Source organism: Oncorhynchus mykiss, chromosome 1 (genome assembly GCF_013265735.2).
Source record: "Oncorhynchus mykiss isolate Arlee chromosome 1, USDA_OmykA_1.1, whole genome shotgun sequence".
Classification (NCBI taxonomy): Eukaryota; Metazoa; Chordata; class Actinopteri; order Salmoniformes; family Salmonidae; genus Oncorhynchus; species Oncorhynchus mykiss.
Window position 1 is genome coordinate 57,250,411 of NC_048565.1, and position 24,238 is coordinate 57,274,648.

Consider the following 24,238-nt stretch of genomic DNA (forward strand, 5'->3'; position numbering starts at 1 on the left):
ATGGACCTGTTTGAAATGTTTAAAGGGTTTCTGAAGGACAGGGAAAGAACAGGGGAAGAAAATGGAGAGGAAATATTTAATGGTGTCGAATGCCCTGTGAACCTGTATTTCTGGAGTTATCAACAGTTGTAACTCTTAAGTTAATTGGTTATTTGAATTTGTTTATTTTTGATTTAACATGTTGTTTATGAATCATGATGTGAATAATGTGTTCGATGGGAAAATGACCAGTTCCCTGGGGTCCTGGTCCTTGGGTAAATATACAAAAGTATTTTGTTCATTCTGCATATAGAAGGAAAAATATATGTTAAAAAGGGATTACAGTTCGTCCAAAAGGATTGTGAAATGTGTATTGCTGATTTCATTTTTGTCTTTGTTTCAATACAAATTTCACCAGATTGGGTCTACTGGAGTGTGAGATTCCCCGGTGGGTTAGGGCGCTAACTTCTAGATCTGGTAACTCTTCCGAGAGGTCGCCAGTAAAATACGGGTGTAGGAACAAAATTTGAAAGTGGATTCAACAGTAACAGTATGTTGTTATGCTCTTTGATGTTTGTCGTAGAGATAATGTTATTAAGAAAATTGGGAATGTAATAATTGGTCATATAGTCATTGCTTGTATGGATTTCCTGAAACAGAAATTAATTGAACTAAACTGTTGTTCTGATCTTTCCTCTCTTGAGGTTATCATGGAAGGTGATGTCTGATCATGTCTTAATGCATGGTATGAATAATTTGATCACAAACAGTGTGTGTGAACCTCAAAACCCTCCCTAACAGGCTGAAGAAAGAGCAACAAAGGTGTCCAATGTGACAGTGACTTTTAAACACTCCAATCTGAGTCCAAACCAAACCTCGGTATGGGCAGCAGGAGTGTTGAGACCGCACATGTGGAGTGAGCATGGAGAGATATAACATTCAAATTTCTCTCATGTTCCTGGGGGTGCTGGTGGGAGAAACGGACCAGACAGAATGGCTTGGTAGCGGATCAGGTGAAAGTACATCGGAAAAACGGATGTATCTATTTGGAAGAATTTGGACTAAGAATGCATCACTAGGCCACTCGCGGGACAAAGGGGGACTGTAATGAGAAGATAATCATCAATAATCATCCATAATGATGTGTGCTAGGTTGACAAGCTTGAATTTGAGTCATAGACGCAAAGTAAAGCACGGTCATTCTAAATTTGGGTTGGATAATTTATAAAATGTTTTAGTTATGATTTGGATACAGCGAAAGAGAGTTGCTTTCAAAATGGAGGGGTGGGGGAACTGCTCAAATTTATTCGGCCTAGGGAGGCTATACAAACCTTATCTTTAAGTGTCATCCGACAGGGAGGTTATTAGTGAACCCACTGGATGATAGCTTGGGTAAACCAGGATTTTTTATTTTTTTACTTTTGTCTTAGCATGTCGTAAGAATTTTAATGGTAAATCACATCAATACATATAGATTACTGGATGATAAAGACCAGCATCACATGGGCATAGAAAGTAACGGATGGTTCTGTCCCCAGTCTTAGTCACATCAAGGGGGGTGTGAAATTATTAAATGTGTACTTTCTCTTTCTTCTTTAAGTGGGATGGAATGTGATCGGGGTGATAGAGTGGTATCATTCCCAGAGACTATGTATATTGTTAGGAGATAGCTCGTAGGAGATGGAGAACTGTGCACAATATAGGGACTGTTATGACATTAGATTGAACGTTACACATACCCAGATCATGGTGAAAGTAGCAGAGATAGTGTTAGCATTTCAGACACTATTGTCAACTTTCAAGAAACTTGTGACTCAGAGTATTGTTAGGTTGGATATTCTTCCAACTTCATTAATCTCTTCCCCATTCATAACAGCCGGCGAACACTTGACAGATTACATGCAGTAGTTATTCTCACGGCAGTCGCTGTAGGGACAGTAATTGAAGGAGGCTATAGTCATGGGCCATGTTAGTAGAAGCAGGGGTTACTTTAGTAGCATTGTTGGGATATCCCAAAATATTCAAATGTCACAAATGAGTGATTTGGCCATAAAGGGGGAGTCTGTGTTGTCAGGAAATGACCCACGCGTTGCAGTGTGTATATCCTCAGGTGAAAGCAGCATGTGAGGAGCAAGAGATAACTGAGGGCACGGGCTGAATTCTTGAGATTGAGTGTACATCAAGATGCACCAGGCGGGGGTGTTGGGACAGCGTTCGTCTGGTCACACAATACTCCTTACAGCACATGCAGCGTTAAAGATTGTCATGCCTCTCCTCTGTGGGTTCACGGTTCTCACGGGAAGTGAGGTTCGGCTGAATAATGGGTGAGCTTGAAGACGCCATGACAGAGGAAGCGGAGCTAAAGAGAGAGAGAAAGACAAGATTCCACTGTAGCCATACAGATGGGTTGAGTCTGGGAGTTAAACACCATAGTTGAGTTCGTTTAGCTGCTTTATTGGTTAATGCAGCATGGCAGTGGTGCACTTGGTGGCAGCGGTGTGGGGAATGTTTTCCTGGCACACGTTAGGTCCCTTGATACCAATTGAGCAATGTTTCCATGCCCTGAATTCAGGCTGTTCTGGAAGCAGGGGGGTCTGACACCACAGTAGATTAGTTAGTTTACCTAGTAAACATTTTCATACTGCTCCCCCGTGGGAATCGAAACCCACAGCCCTGGTTTTGCAAGCGCCATGTTCTACCAACTGAGCTACACAGGATCTTTCAAACCAGCGGCCCTTATTTTGCTTCCCTGCCCTGCCTCTCACTACATTGATGTCAGAAGTGGTGTGGTGGCTGTGGGGCCATTGAAACGTGCAGCCCGAGATGTGCTAGAGGACTGAGTAGTCAAAGCATGGCGATGTGCCTTCCCATTCGCAGTGTAGCAATCCACAATATATGAGCCACACTACTACTTCCACCAAGTCAGTTACCCTATTGGTGTGATGTGTATGTGGTTTTCTTTTCACTCCAGCGACCCAGGTTTGCTTCCCTGCCCTACTGTTCGCTACAATATCATGAATTTATATGTAAAAAAAATGATGTAGCAACTCCAGATACCCCTTTTAATGAGAGGCCAGTTTTTTTGTGACATGCGGGTTTTTGTGATATACCATGCTGCGGCACTGCAGCTGGATGCGTTTCTAAAAATATTTTGTGTTTATTTCAGCAAATGGTATTATTCTCTTGGACATTTTAGGCATCTAACAGGAACCACAGCTGTCACTGAAATGTGGTAGTTTAATCATAATATAATTATAACTCTTCATATGTTCGAAGGAAATGTGTGTAAATGTAACCTGTGTCCAGCTTTGCTTCCTCCACTGTCCCTGCCCCCCTACTGGGCAAAAACCAGTGGTCCTCTGATCGCAAATACATGTGACCACCCGCCTGAAAAACAAACAAGGGGTGCATTCAGCAGGATGGAACTTTTTTGTTTGATTACAAGACAGACAGACAGACAGTATGATAGATAAATTGAATGTTATTATTCTTATATTAAATTCTCATTATATAACCATAAATCATTTAAATTCAATAAAAAATCAATTCAACTCCCACTGACTGCTGAGACTGACTACTCCTGCTGATAACTTTTATTGACACTTTTGTCAGTCTCAGCTGGGAAACATGGTTTCCGTGAGTGGGGGGTGGGGGTGGTGGGATAGAGACACATTGGCTGGGTGGGGTTAGGGGAATGGGATGGGAGGTTGGACAGCGGAGATAGGATAAATTCTCTATGTAATCTATTTCACTTTTGAATTCAGAAGTTATGCTGGATGATTTAGCACGCTGCTCAGCTAGCTAAGTAACTAGATAGCTATCTAACTAATGTTTGCTAGCACCTCTGTCCATTTATTTCAATAAATAGACTTCACGGCTGTCTACATCCCTCCAAACCCATTGTAGTTGTATTCACTGCATGTGACAAATAACATTTGATACAATTTGATTTGATTTTAATTCTGACAATGATTCAACTCTGCACTGAGGCTAGGGAACACGGTCACCACCGATTATCCATGATTATCGAAAACTTCAACAAGCATTTCTCAACGGCTGGCCATGCCTACCCCCTGGCTACTCCAACCTTGGCCAACAGCTCCGCCCCCCAGCAGCTACTCGCCCAAGCCTCTCCAAGTTCTCCTTTACCCAAATCCAGAGAGCAGATGTTCTGAAAGAACTGCAAAACCTGGACCCGTACAAATCAGCTGGGCTTGACAATCTGGACCCTCTATTTCTGAAACTATCCGCCACCATTGTCGCAACCCCTATTACCAGCCTGTTCAACCTCTCTTTCATATCGTCTGAGATCCCCAAGGATTGGAAAGCTGCCGCAGTCATCCCCCTCTTCAAAGGGGGAGACACCCTGGACCCAAACTGTTACAGACCTATATCCATCCTGCCCTGCCTATCTAAGGTATTTGAAAGCCAAGTCAACAAACAGGTCACTGACCATCTCGAATCCCACCGTACCTTCTCCGCTGTGCAATCTGGTTTCGAGCCGGTCACGGGTGCATCTCAGCCACGCTCAAGGTACTAAACGATATCATAACCGCCATCGATAAAAGACTGCACTGTGCAGCCGTCTTCATCGACCTGGCCAAGGCTTTCGACTCTGTCAATCACCATATTCTCAGACTCAGTAGCCTCGGTTTTTCGAATGACTTCCTTGCCTGGTTCTCCAACTACTTTGCAGACAGAGTTCAGTGTGTCAAATCGGACGGCATGCTGTCCGGTCCTCTGGCAGTCTCTATGAGGGTGCCACAGGGTTCAATTCTCAGGCAAACTCTTTTCTCTGTATATATCAATGATGTTGCTCTTGCTGCGGGCGATTCCCTGATCCACCTCTACGCAGACGACACCATTCTGTATACTTCCGGCCCTTCCTTGGACACTGTGCTATCTAACCTCCAAACGAGCTTCAACGCCATACAACACTCATTCCGTGGCCTCCAACTGCTCTTAAACGCTAGTAAAACCAAATGCATGCTTTTCAACCGTTCGCTGCCTGCACCCGCCCGACTAGCATCACCACCCTGGAGGGTTCCAGCTCCAGGGTGCCTGCACCCGCCCGACTAGCATCACCACCCTGGAGGGTTCCGACCTAGAATATGTGGACATCTATAAGTACCTAGGTGTCTGGCTAGACTGTAAACTCTCCTTCCAGACTCATATCAAACATCTCCAATCTAAAATCAAATCTAGAGTCGGCTTTCTATTCCACAACAAAGCCTCCTTCACTCACGCCGCCAAACTTACCCTAGTAAAACTGACTATCCTCGACTTCGGCGATGTCATCTACTCTACTCAGCAAAATGGATGCAGTTTATCACAGTGTCATCCGTTTTGTTACTAAAGCACCTTATACACCACTGCACCACTGCGACCTGCATGCTCTAGTCGGCTGGCCCTCGCTACATATTCGTCGCCAGACCCACTGGCTCCAGGTCATCTACAAGTCCATGCTAGGTAAAGCTCCGCCTTATCTCAGTTCACTGGTCACGATGGCAACACCCACCCGTAGCACGTGCTCCAGCAGGAGTATCTCACTGATCATCCCTAAAGCCAACACCTCATTTGGCCGCCTTTCGTTCCAGTTCTCTGCTGCCTGTGACTGGAACGAATTGCAAAAATCGCTGAATTTGGAGACTTTTATCTCCCTCACCAACTTCAAACATCTGCTATCTGAGCAGCTAACCGATTGCTGCAGCTGTACATAGTCTATCGGTAAATAGCCCACCCAATTTACCTACCTCATCCCCATACTGTTTATATTTGTTTACTTTTCTGCTCTTTTGCACAACAGTATCTCTACCTGTACATGACCATCTGATAATTTATCACTCCATTGTTAACCTGCAAAATTGTAATTATTCGCCTACCTCCTCATGCCTTTTGCACACAATGTATATAGACTCTCTTTTTTTTCTACTGTGTTATTGACTTGTTAATTGTTTACTCCATGTGTAACTCTGTGTTGTCTGTTCACACTGCTATGCTTTATCTTGGCCAGGTCGCAGTTGTAAATGAGAACTTGTTCTCAACTAGCCTACCTGGTTAAATAAAGGTGAAATAAAATAAAATAAAAACTCTTACTGAGATTGACTTAAATCATACTGACACTGACTCAACTCCTGCAGACTCAAATCCTACTGAGATTGACTCAACTCCTACTGACAATGACTCAACTCCTACTGAGAATGACTTAAGTCCTATGGACAATGATGCAATTCTTACTGAGACTGAGAGCGTCCTAATATGGACACCATACACAAGGTCAGGTCAGTCACAGGTGACTTTCAAACATGTAACTACAAAACATTGCTTACATACTGGAACAAGAAAACATGTATTAACATCAGTAATTACACATGTGAAATAACATTCAGCAAGTGGATGTGTAATCACACATTCCTTGTTCCAACTGTGTAATAACTGATAGCACTACAACCTTATTACCATGTAATTACATAGTAACACCTATGTAACTACTATGTTGTTACGGCAGAGGACGTTATCTGGAGACGGCACACAGATCACCTACTGTTGAGTAAACCAACACTGACAGAACCAACAGTTTTATTTTATTTGAGTGGGCCAAAACTGTTACTGGGTGACACCCTGACCCAGAAGTCATCACCTAGGGGCTCATGGTCCCCTTCCAGGACTGTTGTTCATAATGGGGACACAGAAAGTAGGAGGGGAGTAGATGATGTATTGGAGTTGTGCCGCAGAGCATCATGGGGGTTCTATATGTTGAGATGAGCACATTCTAGATAATTGGTTGAACTGATTCCTGTCCACCTTCTCATCATTATTGAATTGTTATAAAGACAAGGTTATGAAACGCACAAGACATAACAACTAGCAAACTGAAAATGACAGATGCCAGTTAGAATATGATGTTAGGGCAGGACTGTGTGTGTGTAAGCACATTGCATGTACAGCATAGTGGATGTCTGTCTGTGTTTCAGTGGCGCTGTAGCTAAGTGCTTTTGTTATCCAGTTCATCACATCACTATCAGGCCACAGAGAGACAAGTGTGGTTGGATGGCTGTGTGTGTGTGTGCGTGTGTATGTATGTATATGTATCTGTGTGTGTGTGTGTGTGTGTGTGTGTGTGTGTGTGTGTGTGTGTGTGTGTGTGTGTGTGTGTGTGTGTGTGAGAGAGAGAGAGAGAGCTACTGAGTGTGCAGGATTTTGTTCCAACTTTATTCTAACAAGCCTGATTCTACTAATCAGCTACTCCTCAGGACCTACATTAGCTGAATCAGGTGTGTTAGTGTAGGGCTAGAGCAAAAGCCAAACTCATCCAGTAGCTCTCCATGAAGATAAGATACTCTGTGAGCCCCACGTTCCCTCTGTCCCCCTTCTCCCTTCCTTCTCTTTCTCCCCTCCCTCTCTTCTTCCCTTCTCCCTCTCGCCTCTTTCCTCCACCTTCTTTCTCCCTCTCTCTTTCTCTCCCCCTGACCTTCGCTGTGACAGTTGATGAATCGAAGAGTCTGGGAGACACCAGGCTTCGCCTCCGTCACACCCCGTTAATATGCATGCAAATGTAGCACTTGACATTTCACTACTGCACCTCATAGAGGGTACTAGGAGAGGGATGGAGTTGTGTGGTGTGGGGAGGGGACAAAGAGAGGGACAGAGGGGTAGGGAGTGAGGGAGAGGGAGGGAGGACAGGAAGGGGGCCGGGGGTGGGCAGTGCATTTAGTGATGGGACAGAGCAAGGGAGTATTAAAGGGGGATAGAGAGAGGGTGGATAGTGAGAGGGATAGGATAGGGCAGTTAGAGATAGGGAGAGAGGGAGGGGATGGAATGATGGAGGGGGGAGGAATAGAGGGTCAGATAGAGGGACAGACGGGGTAGTGCAGTTAGAGGGGACAGAGAGAGGGAGGAATTCAGGGAGCGTACAGAGAGATGGGACATAGAGAGGGGACAGAGAGAACAAGAGGGGACAGAGAGAGGGAGGGAATAAGAGGGCATGAGATAGGGGACTGAGAGGGGGCAGATAGAAGGAGTGAGGGAGGGAACGAGAGAGGGACAGAGAGAGGGGACAGAGAGGGGAAGAGGGGGACAGAATGAGGGGGTGAGGGAACATAGGAGGGAGGAAGACAGAGAGAGGACAAAGAGGGAGATGGAGAAGAGAAAGGTACAGGGGAGAGCATTTAGAGAAGGTACAGAGGGAGGAAGGTAGTGAAGGAGGGGACAGAGAGAGAGGGAGAGGGATCGAGTAAGAGAGGGTAAGAGAGAAGGACTGGGTAGTGCAGTTAGAGAGGGAAAAGAGGGAGGCAGTGAGAAATGTCATGTACTAGTGAACAACCATTAACATGAACCAGAAAACAGACACCATTTAGTAAAACTCTAAGCATCATGAGCACAGTCAAGATGGATACACTCTCTCTCTCTCACACACACACACACACACACACACACACACACACACACACACACACACACACGCGAGGGGAGTGAGAGGGAGTACTGTAACCGAGGGGACAGAGAGAGGGAATGAGAGAGGAGACACGCACTGCCCCCCCCTTTCTAGCCCGGCAGTCTGGGCATATGGGGTGGTGACACGGTGAGTAAATTTGTGTCTCGGATCTCCTGTGGGTCTCAGAGATAAATCCTGGCCTGGATGACCTTTGATAGAGGCCTCACAATGGAGGAAGCACAATGTAAATCTAACGCTGCAATTGCGTTCACCCCTTACCTAATGCATCTGTGGGGACCTGGGGGAGAGAGGGAGGGAGGGAGGGACAGAGGGAGAGAGAGAGATGAAAATAAAGAGAGTGAGAGAGAGTGAGCGAGAGAGACGGAAATAAAGAGAGCGAGAGAGTGAGAGACAGAGAGAGTGAGAGAGAAAAAGAGAGATTGGTCTCCCAAATTGACTCAGAGTCTAACCTCAGTCTCCTGCTAACAATCTCACTGATGATAAGAGGAAAAAGAGAGGCAAAGGAGATGGTTAAGTAAAGTAAAGGGGACACTTTTAAATGTGCCTTTAGAGGCCAACAATTCAAAACTAATCTTCAAACAAAAGCAATTTAGGTCAAAAGAGTTCATATTAACAAATGAAACAGAGGGAATAACAGTATAGATAGGTAGCAATAAAAACTGTACCAAAGAGTCACAGAATAAGTTAGAGGAAAAACAAAAATAACTTATTCAAGAAAGATAAAGAGTAATATATTATAAAAATGAAGCAAACTGTATGGAATATTGGGAAAAATTCATTTTTCCATGTTTGTATCTTCAACATACAAATGCTTTCAAAAATTATCCACCAAACAATATTTTTAAAGAGGAAGCAAAGTACTTTAACAGGATCGGTGTCCCGTCCACAGGATGGTTGAGCTAACGTAGGCTAATGCGATTAGCATGAGGTTTTTAAGTTACAAGAAAAAATCTTAATCTAACTGCACTGTCCAATTGGCAGTCTTCGTGGGTATGACACTTAAGCTTGGCTCACCTATATTTTGGGAGTTTCTCCCAGTCTACTCTGCAGATCCTCTCAAGCTCTGTCAGGTTGGACAGGGAGCATCGCTGCACAGCTATTTTCAGGTTTCTCCAGAGATGTTAGATCGGGTTCAAGACCGGCCTCTGGCTGGGCCACTCAAGGACATTCAGAGACTTGTCCTGAAGCCATTCCTGCGCTGTCTTGGTTGTGTGCATAGAGTCGTTGTCCTGTTGGAAGTGAACCTTCGCCCCAGTCTGAGGTCCTGAGCGCTCTGGAGCAAGTTTTCATCGAGGATCTCTCTGCACTTTGCTCTGTTCATCTTTCCCTCTATCCTGACTATTCTCCCAGTCCATACCGCTGAAAAACATGATGTTGCCACCACATGCTTCACCGTAGGGATGGTGCCAGTTTTCCTCCAGACTTGACACTTGGCATTAAGGCCAAATAGTTCACTCTTGGTTTTATCAGACCAGATAATCTTATTTTTCATGGTCTGAGAGTCTTTTAAGTCCCTTTTGGAAAACTCCAAGCGAGATGTCATGTGCTTTTTACAGAGGAGTGGTTTCCATCTGGCCACTCTACCATAAAAGCCTGATTGGTGGAGTGCTGCAGAAAGGAACAAAGGAACTCTGGAGCTCTGTCAGAGTGAACATCAGGTTCTTGGTCACCTCCCTGACTAAGGCCTTCTCCCCCGATTGCTCAGTTTGGCAGAGCAACCAGTCCTAGGAAGAGTCTTGGTCTTCCCAAACTTCTTCTATTTAAGAATGATGGACATGTGTGTGCATTTCCAAATCATGTCCAATCAATTGAATTTACCACAGGTAGACTCCAATCAAATAATTTTAAAAAACTGCAAAAATCTGTAAAAACCTGTTTCCTCTTTGTCATTATGCTGTATTGTGTGTAGATAATGGGGTACTGTTTAATCAATTTTAGAATAAAGCTGTATTGTAACAAAATGAGGAAAAGGTAAAGGGGTCTGAAAACTTTCTGAAAGCACTGTATCTGTGTATTATGGCCATCGAAATGTTAGCTATTAAAATCAGATCCAACAATAATATCAAGGGGCTAGAAATCCAGGGCTTCAAAACAAATGTGTCATTGTATGCTGATGATACATGTTCTCATTTAAATCCACAATTTGGATCATAGAGGATCTAGATACATTTTCTATCCTCTCTGGATTACAAAAAAGCATGATAAGGTACGTGTTGGTGCATTAAAAAATGATTGTGTAGTTTACCAATAAAATTGTCTGGCAGTGAAGTGGACATACTCGGTACTCATATCCCGAAATAAATAAATTATATCACTAGTACATTTTAATAGAAAGTTAGCAAAAAATAGATAAGATCTTGCTACCATGGGAAGGAAAATACCTGTCTATTTGTGGAAAAATCACCCTGATTAACTCTTAAGTCATATCCCAGTTTACCGACTTGCTTATGGTCTTGCCTACACCTAACAACTTGTTTTTAAATGATACGAGCAAAAAATATTACATTTTATTTGGAATGGCAAGCCAGACAAAATTAAACAGGCCTATTTATGTAATTAATATGAATTCGGAGGGCATAAATTATTAAATATTAAAGCATTAGACCTCTCACTAAAGTCATACAAAGCTATTCCTAAATAGGAACTGGTTCTCTATCAGATTAGTAAGAATGGCTCACCCCGTGTTCAAGAATGGCCTTTTTCCCTTTATTCAGATTACAACCTCTCACTTTTGGGTATTGAAAAACGAAATAAAATCTCTGAAATATCGCTATTTTTAAAACAAGCCATTGGTTGCAATTACAATTTAATCCACCAGAAATTACAGTACACATATTACAACAAATATTATGGTTAAACTCAAATATAGTCATTGATATATACTAATTATGTTAATTATTTATACTAATTATTATCAAATATACTCATTATTTTTGGATAAAAATGTTTAACAGTATAATCTTTTAAATTATATCATAAATCGGACTGATGGTGTTATGTCACACATGCAGCTAACAAAAATATATGGAAATGTCTGCTCTGTCTAAAATTACAACCAAAAATGGAAGAGGAAAAAGGAAGGGGGAGAAAGTGAGGAACTTGTCTGTCACCCCTGCATTAAAGACTAAAATTGGCTAAAGAAAATTGTAATAGCTCTGTCTAAAATTACAACCAAAAATGGAAGAGGAAAAAGGAAGGGGGAGAAAGTGAGGAACTTGTCTGTCACCCCTGCATTAAAGACTAAAATTGGCTAAAGAAAATTGTAATAAATAAAAAAGTATACCAGTTTATTTAAGGACCAAAAAATGGACAGATGTGCCATATAGATTGCAAATAGCTGGTTTTCAAGGCACATGGTTTATGAACTGATAAACAAGATGACGCTGGATTCAAAACTCAGAGACAGAATCCTTAGATTATTTATTTTGATACTGTCCCTATGTAGCTTGTTTTTGGTCGCAGGAATGGCTGAAGAATTGTTACATTTACCTGGAGTTAACTCTGCAAAAGCCCTGCTGTGTAATCTGAAATGTCATGGTCAATCAATCAATAACATAATACTCATAGCAAAAAATCTTTAATTTACAATCTGAAGAAACTATGAGAATAGAAAGTTTCAAAACTTTTGTGAAACATCACAGCCCTGTTGAAAAATATATGGCAACTAGAAATCAAAACTGGATGGTGTTCAGAGACAGGGGGAGGTGAGACAGAGTGTCACTGACCGGCATGGAGGAGTCCTCTGTGTTGGTGCCTTAGGGCAGGTAAGGAGAAAAGGTGGGGGAGGAGATGGAGAAGTAGAGAAAGGGGGGGAATGAGAGGAGGAGTATTACTGACCAGTGGGGCGTCCTCCTCTATGTTAGTGCTGTAGGGCAGGTTGGTGAAGATGGGGTCCATGTCCTGGACATCAGTGATGGTGATTGCCAAGTTAGACAGACTGGATAGAGGCCGCTTCTTATCCTGGTCCTGATGGAGAGAGCAGAAAAACACAAGCATGGTCACACCTTGGTCATGTTCACTTGGAAGAAAACAGACTGAAACAGGGAGGGATTACCTGGACTTGCTCCTTTTCATTTTTAAAACATTATGCTACACTGTGCCCTACTGAACACTATCCTGCCTTGTTACTTTATTTAAAAAAAACAGTGTGTGTAAGCTTATCTGTACTTTGTGTGTTCCCTCACCGTGGCATTGACAGTGAGCTGGTAGGCCGAGGTGGTCTCGTAGTCCAGGGCCCTGGTGACAGTGACCGTACCACGGGCTCCATCGATGGAGAAAAAGGGAGAAGGGGGCTGGAAGGAGAAGAGCACACTTCCCCCTGTGCCTTGGTCTGGGTCTGTGGCATTTACCTGGTACACTGAGGTGCCCACTGGAGTGTTCTGGAACCCAGGGAGAGACAGGCACACAGATTGGCATAAAGTCATAGTTCTGTAGTATGAAGGGATTTTCAAAAGATAGATGGAGGACTCTTTGTAGAAAATCTGAATTGAGACAGATTACTGTTCTGCAGATTTAATGATTAATTGGCCACATTTGCAGCCAAGCACCAACTCAACTATGTCCTTTTTCTTCTCAACTAATTAACAAGATCTGACCAATGAGAATTAAGCAAAGTAGTAACTGGGGAAATAATGAAATACGATTACCATTCACAACAACTGATTCTTCACATTTTAGAACTACACAGAAGTGTCTTGGAAAATAACAGAGCCCAGTATGATAAATAAAATATATGTTATTTAACATTTATTTAACTAGGCAAGTCAGTTAAGAACAAATTCGTATTTAGTATGACGGCCTACACCGTCCAAACCCAGACGACACTGGGCCACCCTATGGGACTCCCAATAATGTCCAGTTGTGATACAGCCTGGAATTGAACCAGGATGTCTGTAGTGACGCCTCAAGCACTGAGATGTAATATCTTAGACCGCTGCACCACTCAGGAGCCCCAAAATTATAATGTTTTAAAGCTCAACAGTGATCTAATGTCAAGATGAGTCCATGTCTCACACAATTCAGTGTGTAGACCCAAGACTCATTTCCTCAATTCCAAATGATGGGAGAGATCAGCACCATAAATTAGATGTTGCCAATCTTTCCCATTCATTAGGGGTTGAGAGGGGGGAGCTCCCTTGTCGATGCAAAGGAGATGGTCAGTCTATAACTTGGGTGGCTGGAGACTTTGACAATGTTTTCCTCTGACACCGTCTGGTATAGAGGTCCTGGATGGCAAGTAGCTAGGCCACAGCGATGTACTGGGCTGAATGCACTCCCCTCTGTAGCAAATTGAGGTCAGATGCCAAGCCAAGCGGTGATGCAGCCAGTCAAGATGCTTTCAATGGCGCAGCTGTATAACTTTGAGGATCTGAGGGCCCATGATGAATCTGAGGGAGAAGAGGCAATGTCGTGTCCTCTTCATGACTGCATTGGTGTGAGTGGACCATGATAATTCCTAAGTGATGTGGACACTGAGGAAGCTCTCAACCTGCTCCACTACAGCCTCATCGATGTGGATGGGGTTGTCCTCGGCCTTCCATTTCCTATAGTCCATGATCAGCTCCTTTGTCGTGCTGACGTTGAGGCCAGGTCTCTGACCTCCTCCCTATAGGCTTTATCATTGTCCATACTATTTACTCTCTTGGTAAATATTATGGTCTACAGCTTATCATGAGGTATTCTAACTCAGGCGAGTAGAAACTTGACTTCCTTAATATTAAAGATTGCACTGAAACGGCTGTTTGAAGAAGAGGACCAAGGTGCAGCGTGGTACATGTTCATGATTTTTAATAAAACTGAACACTAGAACAAAAAATAACAAAGCGGAACAAACGAAACAGTTCTGTCTGGTGCCGACACACAAAACAGAAAATAACTACCCACAAAACACAGGTGGGAAAAGGCTACCTAAGTATGGTTCTCAATCAGAGACAACGATGGACAGCTGCCTCTGATTGAGAACCACACCCGACCAAACACACAGAAATAGAAAACATAGAGCACAAAACATAGAATGCCCACCCCAACTCATACCCTGACCAAACCAAAATAGAGACATAAAAGGATCTCTAAGGTCAGGGCATGACTCCGGCCGCAAAAAAACCTATAGGGGAGGGTCTGGATGGGCATCTATCCGAGGTGGCGGCTCTGGTGTGGGATTATAAGGCTTGGCCCACTTAGCTGGCGCCTCTGGAGCGGGGACCCTCGCCGCCGACCCCGGACTGGGGACCCTTGCAGCGGGCCCCGGACAGGAGGGCGACTCTGGCAGCCCCGGACAGGAGGGCGACTCTTGGCAGCCCCGGACAGGAGGGCGACTCTTGGCAGCCCCGGGCAGGAGGGCGACTCTTGGCAGCCCCGGACAGGAGGGCGACTCTTGGCAGCCCCGGACAGGAGGGCGACTCTTGGCAGCCCCGGACAGGAGGGCGACTCTTGGCAGCCCCGGACAGGAGGGCGACTCTTGGTAGCCCCGGACAGGACTCACCAGGCTGGAGAATGCCCAGTCTAACCTGGCATGTGCCGGGAGCTGGAACAGGCCGCACTGGGTTCTCCTGGCAAACTGGGGAAACCGTGCTTAGAGCCGGCGCAGGATATCCTGACCCGAGGAGATGCACAGGAGGTCTGGAGAGCAGTGCTGGCACAATCCGTCCTGGCTCGATCCTCACCCTAGCCCGGCAGATGCGGGGAGCTGGGATGTAGCGCACCGGGCTAAGAATGCGTACTGGAGACACCGTGCGCTCCACCACAAAACACGGTGCCTGACCAGTACGTCGCCTGCCACGGTAAGCATGGGGAGTTGGCTCATGTCTCCAACCGGGGGGTCGTAAGCCAAATGTAAAGTGACACTGGCAGGAAAGTGTGGTCTGCTGCAACAGTCTGTCTGCTGCACCTCTCACGGAACAAAGGAGAGGGTGTGTGGTGTGTGTGAGTGCTCCTCAGCCCCTATCAGTCGTACTACAGGGATATGCTGGGAGGCCAAGGGCCATTGCCCAGGGAACACAACAGCATAGCACAGGTAATATAAGCTGACTAGCTCCCCATGTCTACATCCCCTGACATCATACTGCCTATCACTCTATCTTACCCTCCATGTCTCTTTCTCTTAGATTTTCTCTCTTTTTCCTACACCTACAACCTCGCTCTCTCTCTAACTCCTACATCCCTCCCTCCTGTCCTCTTGCAGAAAGACAGGCATGCATCAGCAGGTCTGTCTCACTGGATTAAGGTGCCTGCCACCCAGAGAGAGGGATGGAGAGAGATATATGGAGAGAGAGAGAGAGAGAGAGAGAGAGAGAGAAAGGGAGAGAGAGAGAAAGAAAGAGAATAAGAATGGTGGTAGTGGGGGGGGGGGGGTATCATCGGGCATCGAATCAATCATGTGATTTAGTAAAGCCACCCTCCATACAAGGATAATCATAAAACACCTTCACAAAGCAAATACAACAACAAATCGTCATATCTTACAGATCCCTTTACACATCAACAGATTTTATAACTAGTCAGATAGCAACATAGACTGCCTCAAGCCTCTTTTTCACCTCTTTTATCACGTAATTTACTTGACCTTCACATATGGGCAGGCATAAGGTCAAGGGCAGGTATTACGTTGCAAAGGTGTGTCCTGCTTATACCAAAGATTTTTATAACTAACCCAAGATAGACCATTGCCTGTTGTCTCCAATGGGAGCAAATCAATCATAGTGGGCAGAACAAGCAATGAGGTGGGCAAAGCCAAGCACGAGCTCGTGAGATCCTATTGGAGTGTTCTACATTTATTTGCATATTTCCGTTAGGGAACGGCTACTCTATAAAGTGCCCGTTTGCAATAACTGAATTTGCCATTGCACTCCTAAACAACAGCACTTTTTAAAACTTTAGCAAAGGGCAAAGTCCACAAAATGCAGGCCCCTATGTTTCTTACAGATTATAGTTTAGGAAACAAAAAAATTTATGGAGATTTCAGCCAAATTCATCTCATTCCATCTTCTCCCACTGCCGGCCACTGGGCTTCTTCTCAACACCATATTTGGTAGTGAGTGAAACGCCAACCGGATGCTTCATATTTATACATCCTGTGAAATATCTGGCTCATTGTTCTATCTGCGCTTCAACTAGTTTTGTCAACAGCAAACACACATCACCGGAGGAACAATGGGCTACAAAGTCTCTGCCAGCAAGAGCCGCTTTGTGTCTGATGACATTCTCGAGGAAGATTCACTTCCCTTGGAAGATCTTGAGAGTGAATTCCAACAGATCCAAGCATATATGCTCGAGCCATTGGCTTCTAGCGACAAAAAAGATTTCAGTTAAGAAAACTAAGTTCAACCACCCTTGACCCGCAAAGTGTTTGAACAGTATGTAACGTCAGGGTTGGGGAGTAACGGATTACATGTAAAGGATTACAAAAAAATGTTAACTGTAATCCGTTACATTACCAGCAAAAATATTGTAATCAGATTAGAGATACTTTTGAAAAACTAGATGATTACTTCGAGGAATACTTTTAAATTCAGAAAGGATGTTTGCGAAAAAAAGTATTTGACACTTCTCTGTTTTCTCAATGACATTCAAATCAGCATTGGAAAAAGGTGCAAGTTTAAGTTTGTTCCACCTGAGTGAGTCTGACCACAAGTCAGAGACCACTATGATGGCACACCAAATGTGTTTGATGGATTGCAGGATAAGAGCAGGAATAGGCTTTTGTAGGCTACAGTCCAAGCTACAGTGCCTTGCGAAAGTATTCGGCCCCCTTGAACTTTGCGACCTTTTGCCACATTTCAGGCTTCAAACATAAAGATATACAACTGTATTTTTTTGTGAAGAATCAACAACAAGTGGGACACAATCATGAAGTGGAACGACATTTATTGGATATTTCAAACTTTTTTAACAAATCAAAAACTGAAAAATTGGGCATGCAAAATTATTCAGCCCCTTTACTTTCAGTGCAGCAAACTCTCTCCAGAAGTTCAGTGAGGATCTCTGAATGATCCAGTGTTGACCTAAATGACTAATGATGATAAATACAATCCACCTGTGTGTAATCAAGTCTCCGTATAAATGCACCTGCACTGTGATAGTCTCAAAGGTCCGTTAAAAGCGCAGAGAGCATCATGAAGAACAAGGAACACACCAGGCAGGTCCGAGATACTGTTGTGAAGAAGTTTAAAGCCGGATTTGGATACAAAAATATTTCCCAAGCTTTAAACATCCCAAGGAGCACTTTGCAAGCGATAATATTGAAATGGAAGGAGTATCAGACCACTGCAAATCAACCAAGACCTGGCCGTCCCTGTAAACTTTCAGCTCATACAAGGAGAAGACTGATCAGAGATGCAGCCAAGAGGCCCATGATCACTCTGGATGAACTGCAGAGATCTACAGCTGAGGTGGGAGACTCTGTTCATAGGACAACAATCAATCGTAAATTGCACAAATCTGGCCTTTATGGAAGAAAGCAATTTCTTAAAGATATCCATAAAAAGTGTTGTTTAAAGTTTGCCACAAGCCACCTGGGAGACACACCAAACATATGGAAGAAGGTGCTCTGGTCAGATGAAACCAAAATTGAACTTTTTGGCAACAATGCAAAACGTTATGTTTGGCGTAAAAGCAACACAGCTGAACACACCATCCCCACTGTCAAACATGGCGGTGGCAGCATCATGGTTTGGGCCTGCTTTTCTTCAGCAGGGACAGGGAAGATGGTTAAAATTGATGGGAAGATGGATGGAGCCAAATACAGGACCATTCTGGAAGAAAACCTGATGGAGTCTGCAAAAGACATGAGACTGGGATGGAGATTTGTATTCCAACAAGACAATGATCCAAAACATAAAGCAAAATCTACAATGGAATGGTTCAAAAATAAACATATCCAGGTGTTAGAATGGCCAAGTCAAAGTCCAGACCTGAATCCAATCGAGAATCTGGAAAGAACTGAAAATTGCTGTTCACAAATGCTCTCCATCCAACCTCACTGAGCTCGAGCTGTTTTGCAAGGAGGAATGGGAAAAAAATTCAGTCTCTCGATGTGCAAAACTGATAGAGACATACCCCAAGCGACTTACAGCTGTAATCGCAGCAAAAGGTGGCGCTACAAAGTATTAATTTAAGGGGGCTGAATAATTTTGCACGCCCAATTTTTCAGTTTTTGATTTGTTAAAAAAGTTTGAAATATCCAATAAATGTTGTTCCACTTCATGATTGTGTCCCACTTGTTGTTGATTCTTCACAAAAAAATACAGTTTTATATCTTTATGTTTGAAGCCTGAAATGTGGCAAAAGGTCGCAAAGTTCAAGGGGGCCGAATACTTTCGCAAGGCACTGTATATAATTTAATCGTATTGTTAAATGTAGTAGAAAGTGATTGGTTAGAAGAAGCCTACACAACAAATCCATAAAGTAAAATGTAACATCCATATATGGTCAGCTATGTAAACTTTAACATTGATTTATCCTGCAATAGATTCAATTGGTGACATACATTTTTGTCTTCTTCTAATGCCTCTTAAGGAGAAAGTAATCTAAAAGTAACAGAATGTAATCAGATTACGTTGTTGAGTTTGGGTAATCCAAAAGTTATGTTACCGATTACAACTAGTAACTGTAATGGATTACATTTAGAAAGTAACCGACCCAACCCTGTGTAATGTTATAGCTAGCTAATATTAACTTGCTATATGTATCTCCAGCTGGCACGACACTGAAAGTTCTGACAAAGCCTGTATATAATTGTTAGCTGTAAACATAAACCGGAGCCTTAACCATTTGTTTATGGCACTTATTTTCCCAAAAAATTGAAAAAGCTGTTGCGCAGCACCCATCATAGCACTGATACTGTACTCGTGAAGGTGGTAAATTACCTTTAATGGCGTCAGACCAAGTCTCTGCATCTGTCCTCGTGCACCTTGACCTTAGTGCTGCTTTTGATACCATCGATCACCACATTATTTTCGAGGGAATGGAAACGCAAATTGGTCTGGTTAAGATCTTATTTGTTGGAAAGATATCAGTTTGTCTCTGTGGATGGTTTGACCTTTACTCTGGACCCTGATCTCTCGTTTGACAAACATATCAAGAAAATTTCAAGGACAGCTTTTTTCCATCTTCGTAACGTTGCAAAAATCTGAAACTTTCAGTCCAAAAATGATGCAGAAAAATTCATACATGTTTTTGTCACTTCTAGAATAGACTACTGCAACGCTCTACTTTCCAGCTACCCGGATAAAGCACTAAATCAGTTTTATCAAATTTTTACCAGCATGTCACATGTCCAACCAGGGGAAAACAAATTCTAGAACACCTTTACTCCACACACAGAGATGCACATAAAGCCCTCCATTTGGCAAATCTGAACATAATTATATCCTCCTGATTCCTGCTTACAAGCAAAAACTAAAGCAGGAAGCATTGAGGAATACACCACCTCAGTCATCGGCTTCATCAATAAGTGCATCGATGACAACGTCCCCACAGTGACTGTACGCACATATCCTAACCAGAAGCCATGGATTACAGGCAACATCCGCATCGCTAAAGGCTAGAGCTGCCACTTTCAAGGAGTGGGAGACTAATCTGGACGCTTATAAGAAATCCTGCTATGCCCTCCGACGAACCATAAAACAAGCAAAGTGTCAACACAGGATTAAGATTGAATCCTACTACACCGGCTCTGACGCTTGTTGGATGTGGCAGGGCTTGAAAACTATTACTGAGGGAAACCCAGACGTGAGCTTCCCTGTGATGCGAGCCTACCAGACGAGCTAAATGCCTTTTATGCTTGCTTCAAGGCAAGCAACACTGAAGCATGCATGAGTGCACCAGCTATTCTGGATGACTGCGTGATAATGCTCTCGGTAGCCGATGTGAACAAAACCTTTAAACAGGTCAACATTCACAAAGCCGCTGGGCCAGATGGATTACCAGGATGTGTACTCAAAGCATGCACGGACCAATTGTCAAGTGTCTTCACTGACATTTTCAACCTCTCCCTGACCGATTCTGAAATACCTACATGTTTCAAGCAGACCACCATAGTTCCTGTGCCCAAGGAAGTGAAGGTAACCTGCCTAAATGATTACCGCCCCGTGGCACTCATGTTGGTAGCCATGAAGTGCTTTGAAAGCATTCTTCCGGACACCCTAGACCCACTCCAATTCTCATACCATCCCAACAGATCCACAGATGACGCAATCTCAATCGCACTCCACACTGCCCTTTCTCACCTGGACAAAAGGAACACCTATGTGAGAATGCTGTTCAGCTACAGCTCAGCGTTTACCACCATACTGCCCACGAAGCTCATCACTAAGCTAAGGACACTAAAGACTGGGACTAAACACCTCCCTCTGCAACTGAATCCTGCACTTCCTGACGGGCCAGCTCCAGGTGGTAAGAGTAGGCAACAATATGTTTGCCATGCAGATCCTTAACACTGGGGCCCCACAGGGGTGTGTACTGAGTCCCCTCCTGTACTCCCTCTTCACCCACAACTGCGTGGCCGAACACGACTCCAACACCATCATTAAGTTTGCTGACGACACAACAGTGGTATGCTTGATCACCGACAACGATGAGACAGACTTTAGAGAGGAGGTCAGAGAACTGGCAGTGTGGTGCCTGGACAACAACCTCTCACTCAATGTGAGCAAGACAAAGGAGCTGATCGTGGACTACATTAAAAGGTGGGCCGAACAGGCCCCCATTAACATGTACGGGCTGTAGTGGAGAAGGGTCGAGAGTTTCAAGTTCCCTGGTGTCAACATCACCAACGATCTATCATGGTCAAAACATACCAAGACAGTCGTGAAACGGGCACGACAGGACCTTTTCCCCCTCGGAAGACTGAAAAGATTTGGCATGGGTCCCCAGATACTGAAAAGGTTCTACAGCTGCACCATCAAGAGCATCCAGACCGGTTGCATCACTGCCTGGTATGGCAACTGCTCGGCATCTGACTGTATGGTTCTACAGAGGGTAGTTTGAACGGCCTAGTACATCACTGGGGGCAAGCTTCCTGCCATCCAGGACCTATATAATAAGTTGGTGTCAGAGGAAAGCCCATAAAATTGACAGTGACTCCAGTCACTCTTTTCTCTGCTACCTCATGGCAAGCGATACCGGAACGCCAAGTCTAGGACCAAAAGGCTCCTCAACAACTTCTACACCATTAGACAAATCATACAAATCGCCACCTGACAATATACACTGCTGCTAATATACACTCTCGCTGTTTGTTTGTTACCTGTGCATAGTCACTTCGCCCCCACCAACATGTACAGATTACCTCAACTAGCCTGTACCCCTGCACACTGACTTGGTACCGGTGCCCCCTGTTTATAGCCTTGTTAATGTTATTCTTATTGTGTTACTTTTTATTATTACTTCTTATTTTAGCCTACTTGGTAAATGTTTTCTTCTTCAACTGCACTGTTGGTTAAGCATTTCACTGTAAAGTCTACACTTTTTGTATTTTCTGCATGTGGCAAATAAAGTTTGATTTGATTTGAAATAAACCTCAGTTAGTGCTAAACACAGCTGCTAGAATCTTAACTAGAAACAAAAAATTGGATCATATAAATCCAGTGCTAGCCTCTCTATACTGGCTTCCTGTTAAGGCAAGGGCTGATTTCACAGATTTTACTGCTAACCTACAAAGCATTACATGGGCTTGCTCCTACCTATCTTTCCGATTTGATCCTGCCGTACATACCTTACACGTACACTATGGTCACAAGACGTAGGCCTCCTTACTGTCCCTAGAATATCTAAGCAAACAGCTGGAGGCAGGGCTTTCTCCTATAGAGCTCCATTTTTATGGAATGGTCTGCCTATCCATGTGAGAGACGGAGGCTCAGTCTCAACCTTTACGTCTTTATTGAAGACTCATCTGTTCAGTAGGTCCTATGATTGAGTGTAGTCTGGCCCAGCGGTACGAAGGTGAACGGAAAAGCAATGGAGCAACAAACCGCTCTTGCTGTCTCTGCCTGGCCAGTTCCCCTCTCTCCACTGGGATTATCTGCCTCAAACCGTATTACAGGGGCTGAATCAGTGGCTTGCTGGTGCTCTTCCACTGACGTGATCTTCCTGTCCGGGTTGGTGCCCCCCTCGGGATCGTGCCATGGAGGAGATCTTTGGTTGAACATATCCCTCTAGTAGCGTGGGGGCTGTGCTTTGGCAAAGTGGATGGGGTTATATCCTGCCTGTTTGGCCCTGTCCGGGGGTATTGTCGGACAGGGACACAGTGTCTCCCAACCGCTCCTGTCTCAGCCTCCATTATTTATGCTGCAATAGTTTATTTGTCGAGGGGCTAGGGTCAGCCTGTAAAATCTGGAGTATTTCTCCTCTCTCATCCGTGTGAATGTCTCGTCCTTTGTGAATTTAAGTATGCTCCCTCTAATTCTCTCTCTTTCTCTCTCTTTCTCTTTCTCTCTTCTTTCAGAGGACCTGAGCCCTAGGACCATGCCTTAGGACTACCTGGTCCGATGACTCCTTGCTGTCCCCAGTCCACCTGGTCAGGCTGCTGCTCCAGTTTCAACTGTTCTGCCTGCGGCTATGGAACCCTGACCTGTTCACAGGATGTGCTACCTTGTCCCGGATCTGCTGTTTTGGACTTTCTCTGTACTGCACCTGCTGTCTTTAACTCTTTTACTCCTGAGGTGATGTCCTGTTGCACCGTCTTCAACCATTGTGATTATTATTATCTGACCCTGTTGTTCAACTATGAATGTTTGAACATCTTTGCCATATTCTGTTATAATCTCCACCCGGCACAGCCAGAAGAGGACTGGCCACCGCTCAGAGTCTGGTTCTTCTCTAGGTTTCTTCCTAGGTTCTGGCCTTTCTAGGTAGTTTTTCCTAGCCACCATGCTTCTACATCTGCATTAGTTGCTGTTTGGGGTTTTAGGATGGGTTTCTGTACAGCACTTTGTGACATCGACTGATATAAAAGGTCTTAAAACCTCTTATGGATCCCTTCACGCGCCAATCCCTTATGCGGGATCGATTTGACAACATCCAGTGAAATGACAGAGGGCCAAATTCAAACTACAGGAATAACAATATTCAACATTCACAAAATTATATGTGTAATACATTAAAATAATGCTTAACTTCTTTTTAATTCAGCCGCTGTGTCAGATTTCAAAAAGGCTCTATGGTGAAAGCAGACCATGCGATTATCTCAGGACAGCGCCTCGCATACAAACACGTGAAAATAATTATTCAACCAGGCAGGTGCGACACAAAAGTCAGAAATAGCCATATTATAAATGCCTTACCTTTGAAGATCTTCTTCTTTTTGCAATCCCAAATGTCTCATTGAAACAATGAATGGTCGTTTTGTTTGATAAATCCCTTCTTTATATCCCCAAAATGTCCATTTATTTGGCGTGTTTGATTCAGAAATACACCGGTTCCAACTCGCCCAACATGACTACAAAGTATCTAATAAGTTACCTGTAAACTTGGTCCAAACATTTAATTCCTAATCCAAATTCGGGTATCCTAAAATGTAAATAATCAATAAAATTGAAGACGGAATAAACTGTTTCTAATGCCGGATAAAAACAACAACCAGTTCACGTGCACCAAAACAGTAGAGTCCACCTGGATTGACACTTACAATGAATAGCACCACATCTTCATTTCTCAAAAGAAAAACGTTGAACAATTTCTAAAGACTGTTGACATCTAGTGGAAGCCATAGGAACTGCAACCAGGTTCCTCAAAAATAGGGCTTCCCATAGAAACAATTGGGAAATCCTATGACCTCAATTTATTTTCCCCTGGATGGTTTGTCCTCGG

At 43.8% G+C, this 24,238-nt stretch overlaps 1 protein-coding gene across 1 annotated transcript in view; it reads right to left on the reverse strand.

The window, feature by feature from the left end:
* Positions 1–24,238, reverse strand: part of cdh23 (cadherin-related 23) — a 655,816-nt gene that overhangs the window by 345,802 nt on the left and 285,776 nt on the right. The window contains exons 7-8 of the mRNA XM_036980724.1: positions 12,619–12,813; positions 12,272–12,400 (exon numbers count right to left, since the gene is read on the reverse strand). Coding sequence (XP_036836619.1) covers positions 12,272–12,400; positions 12,619–12,813 — 324 coding nt within the window. The remainder of the gene's footprint in view (positions 1–12,271; positions 12,401–12,618; positions 12,814–24,238) is intronic.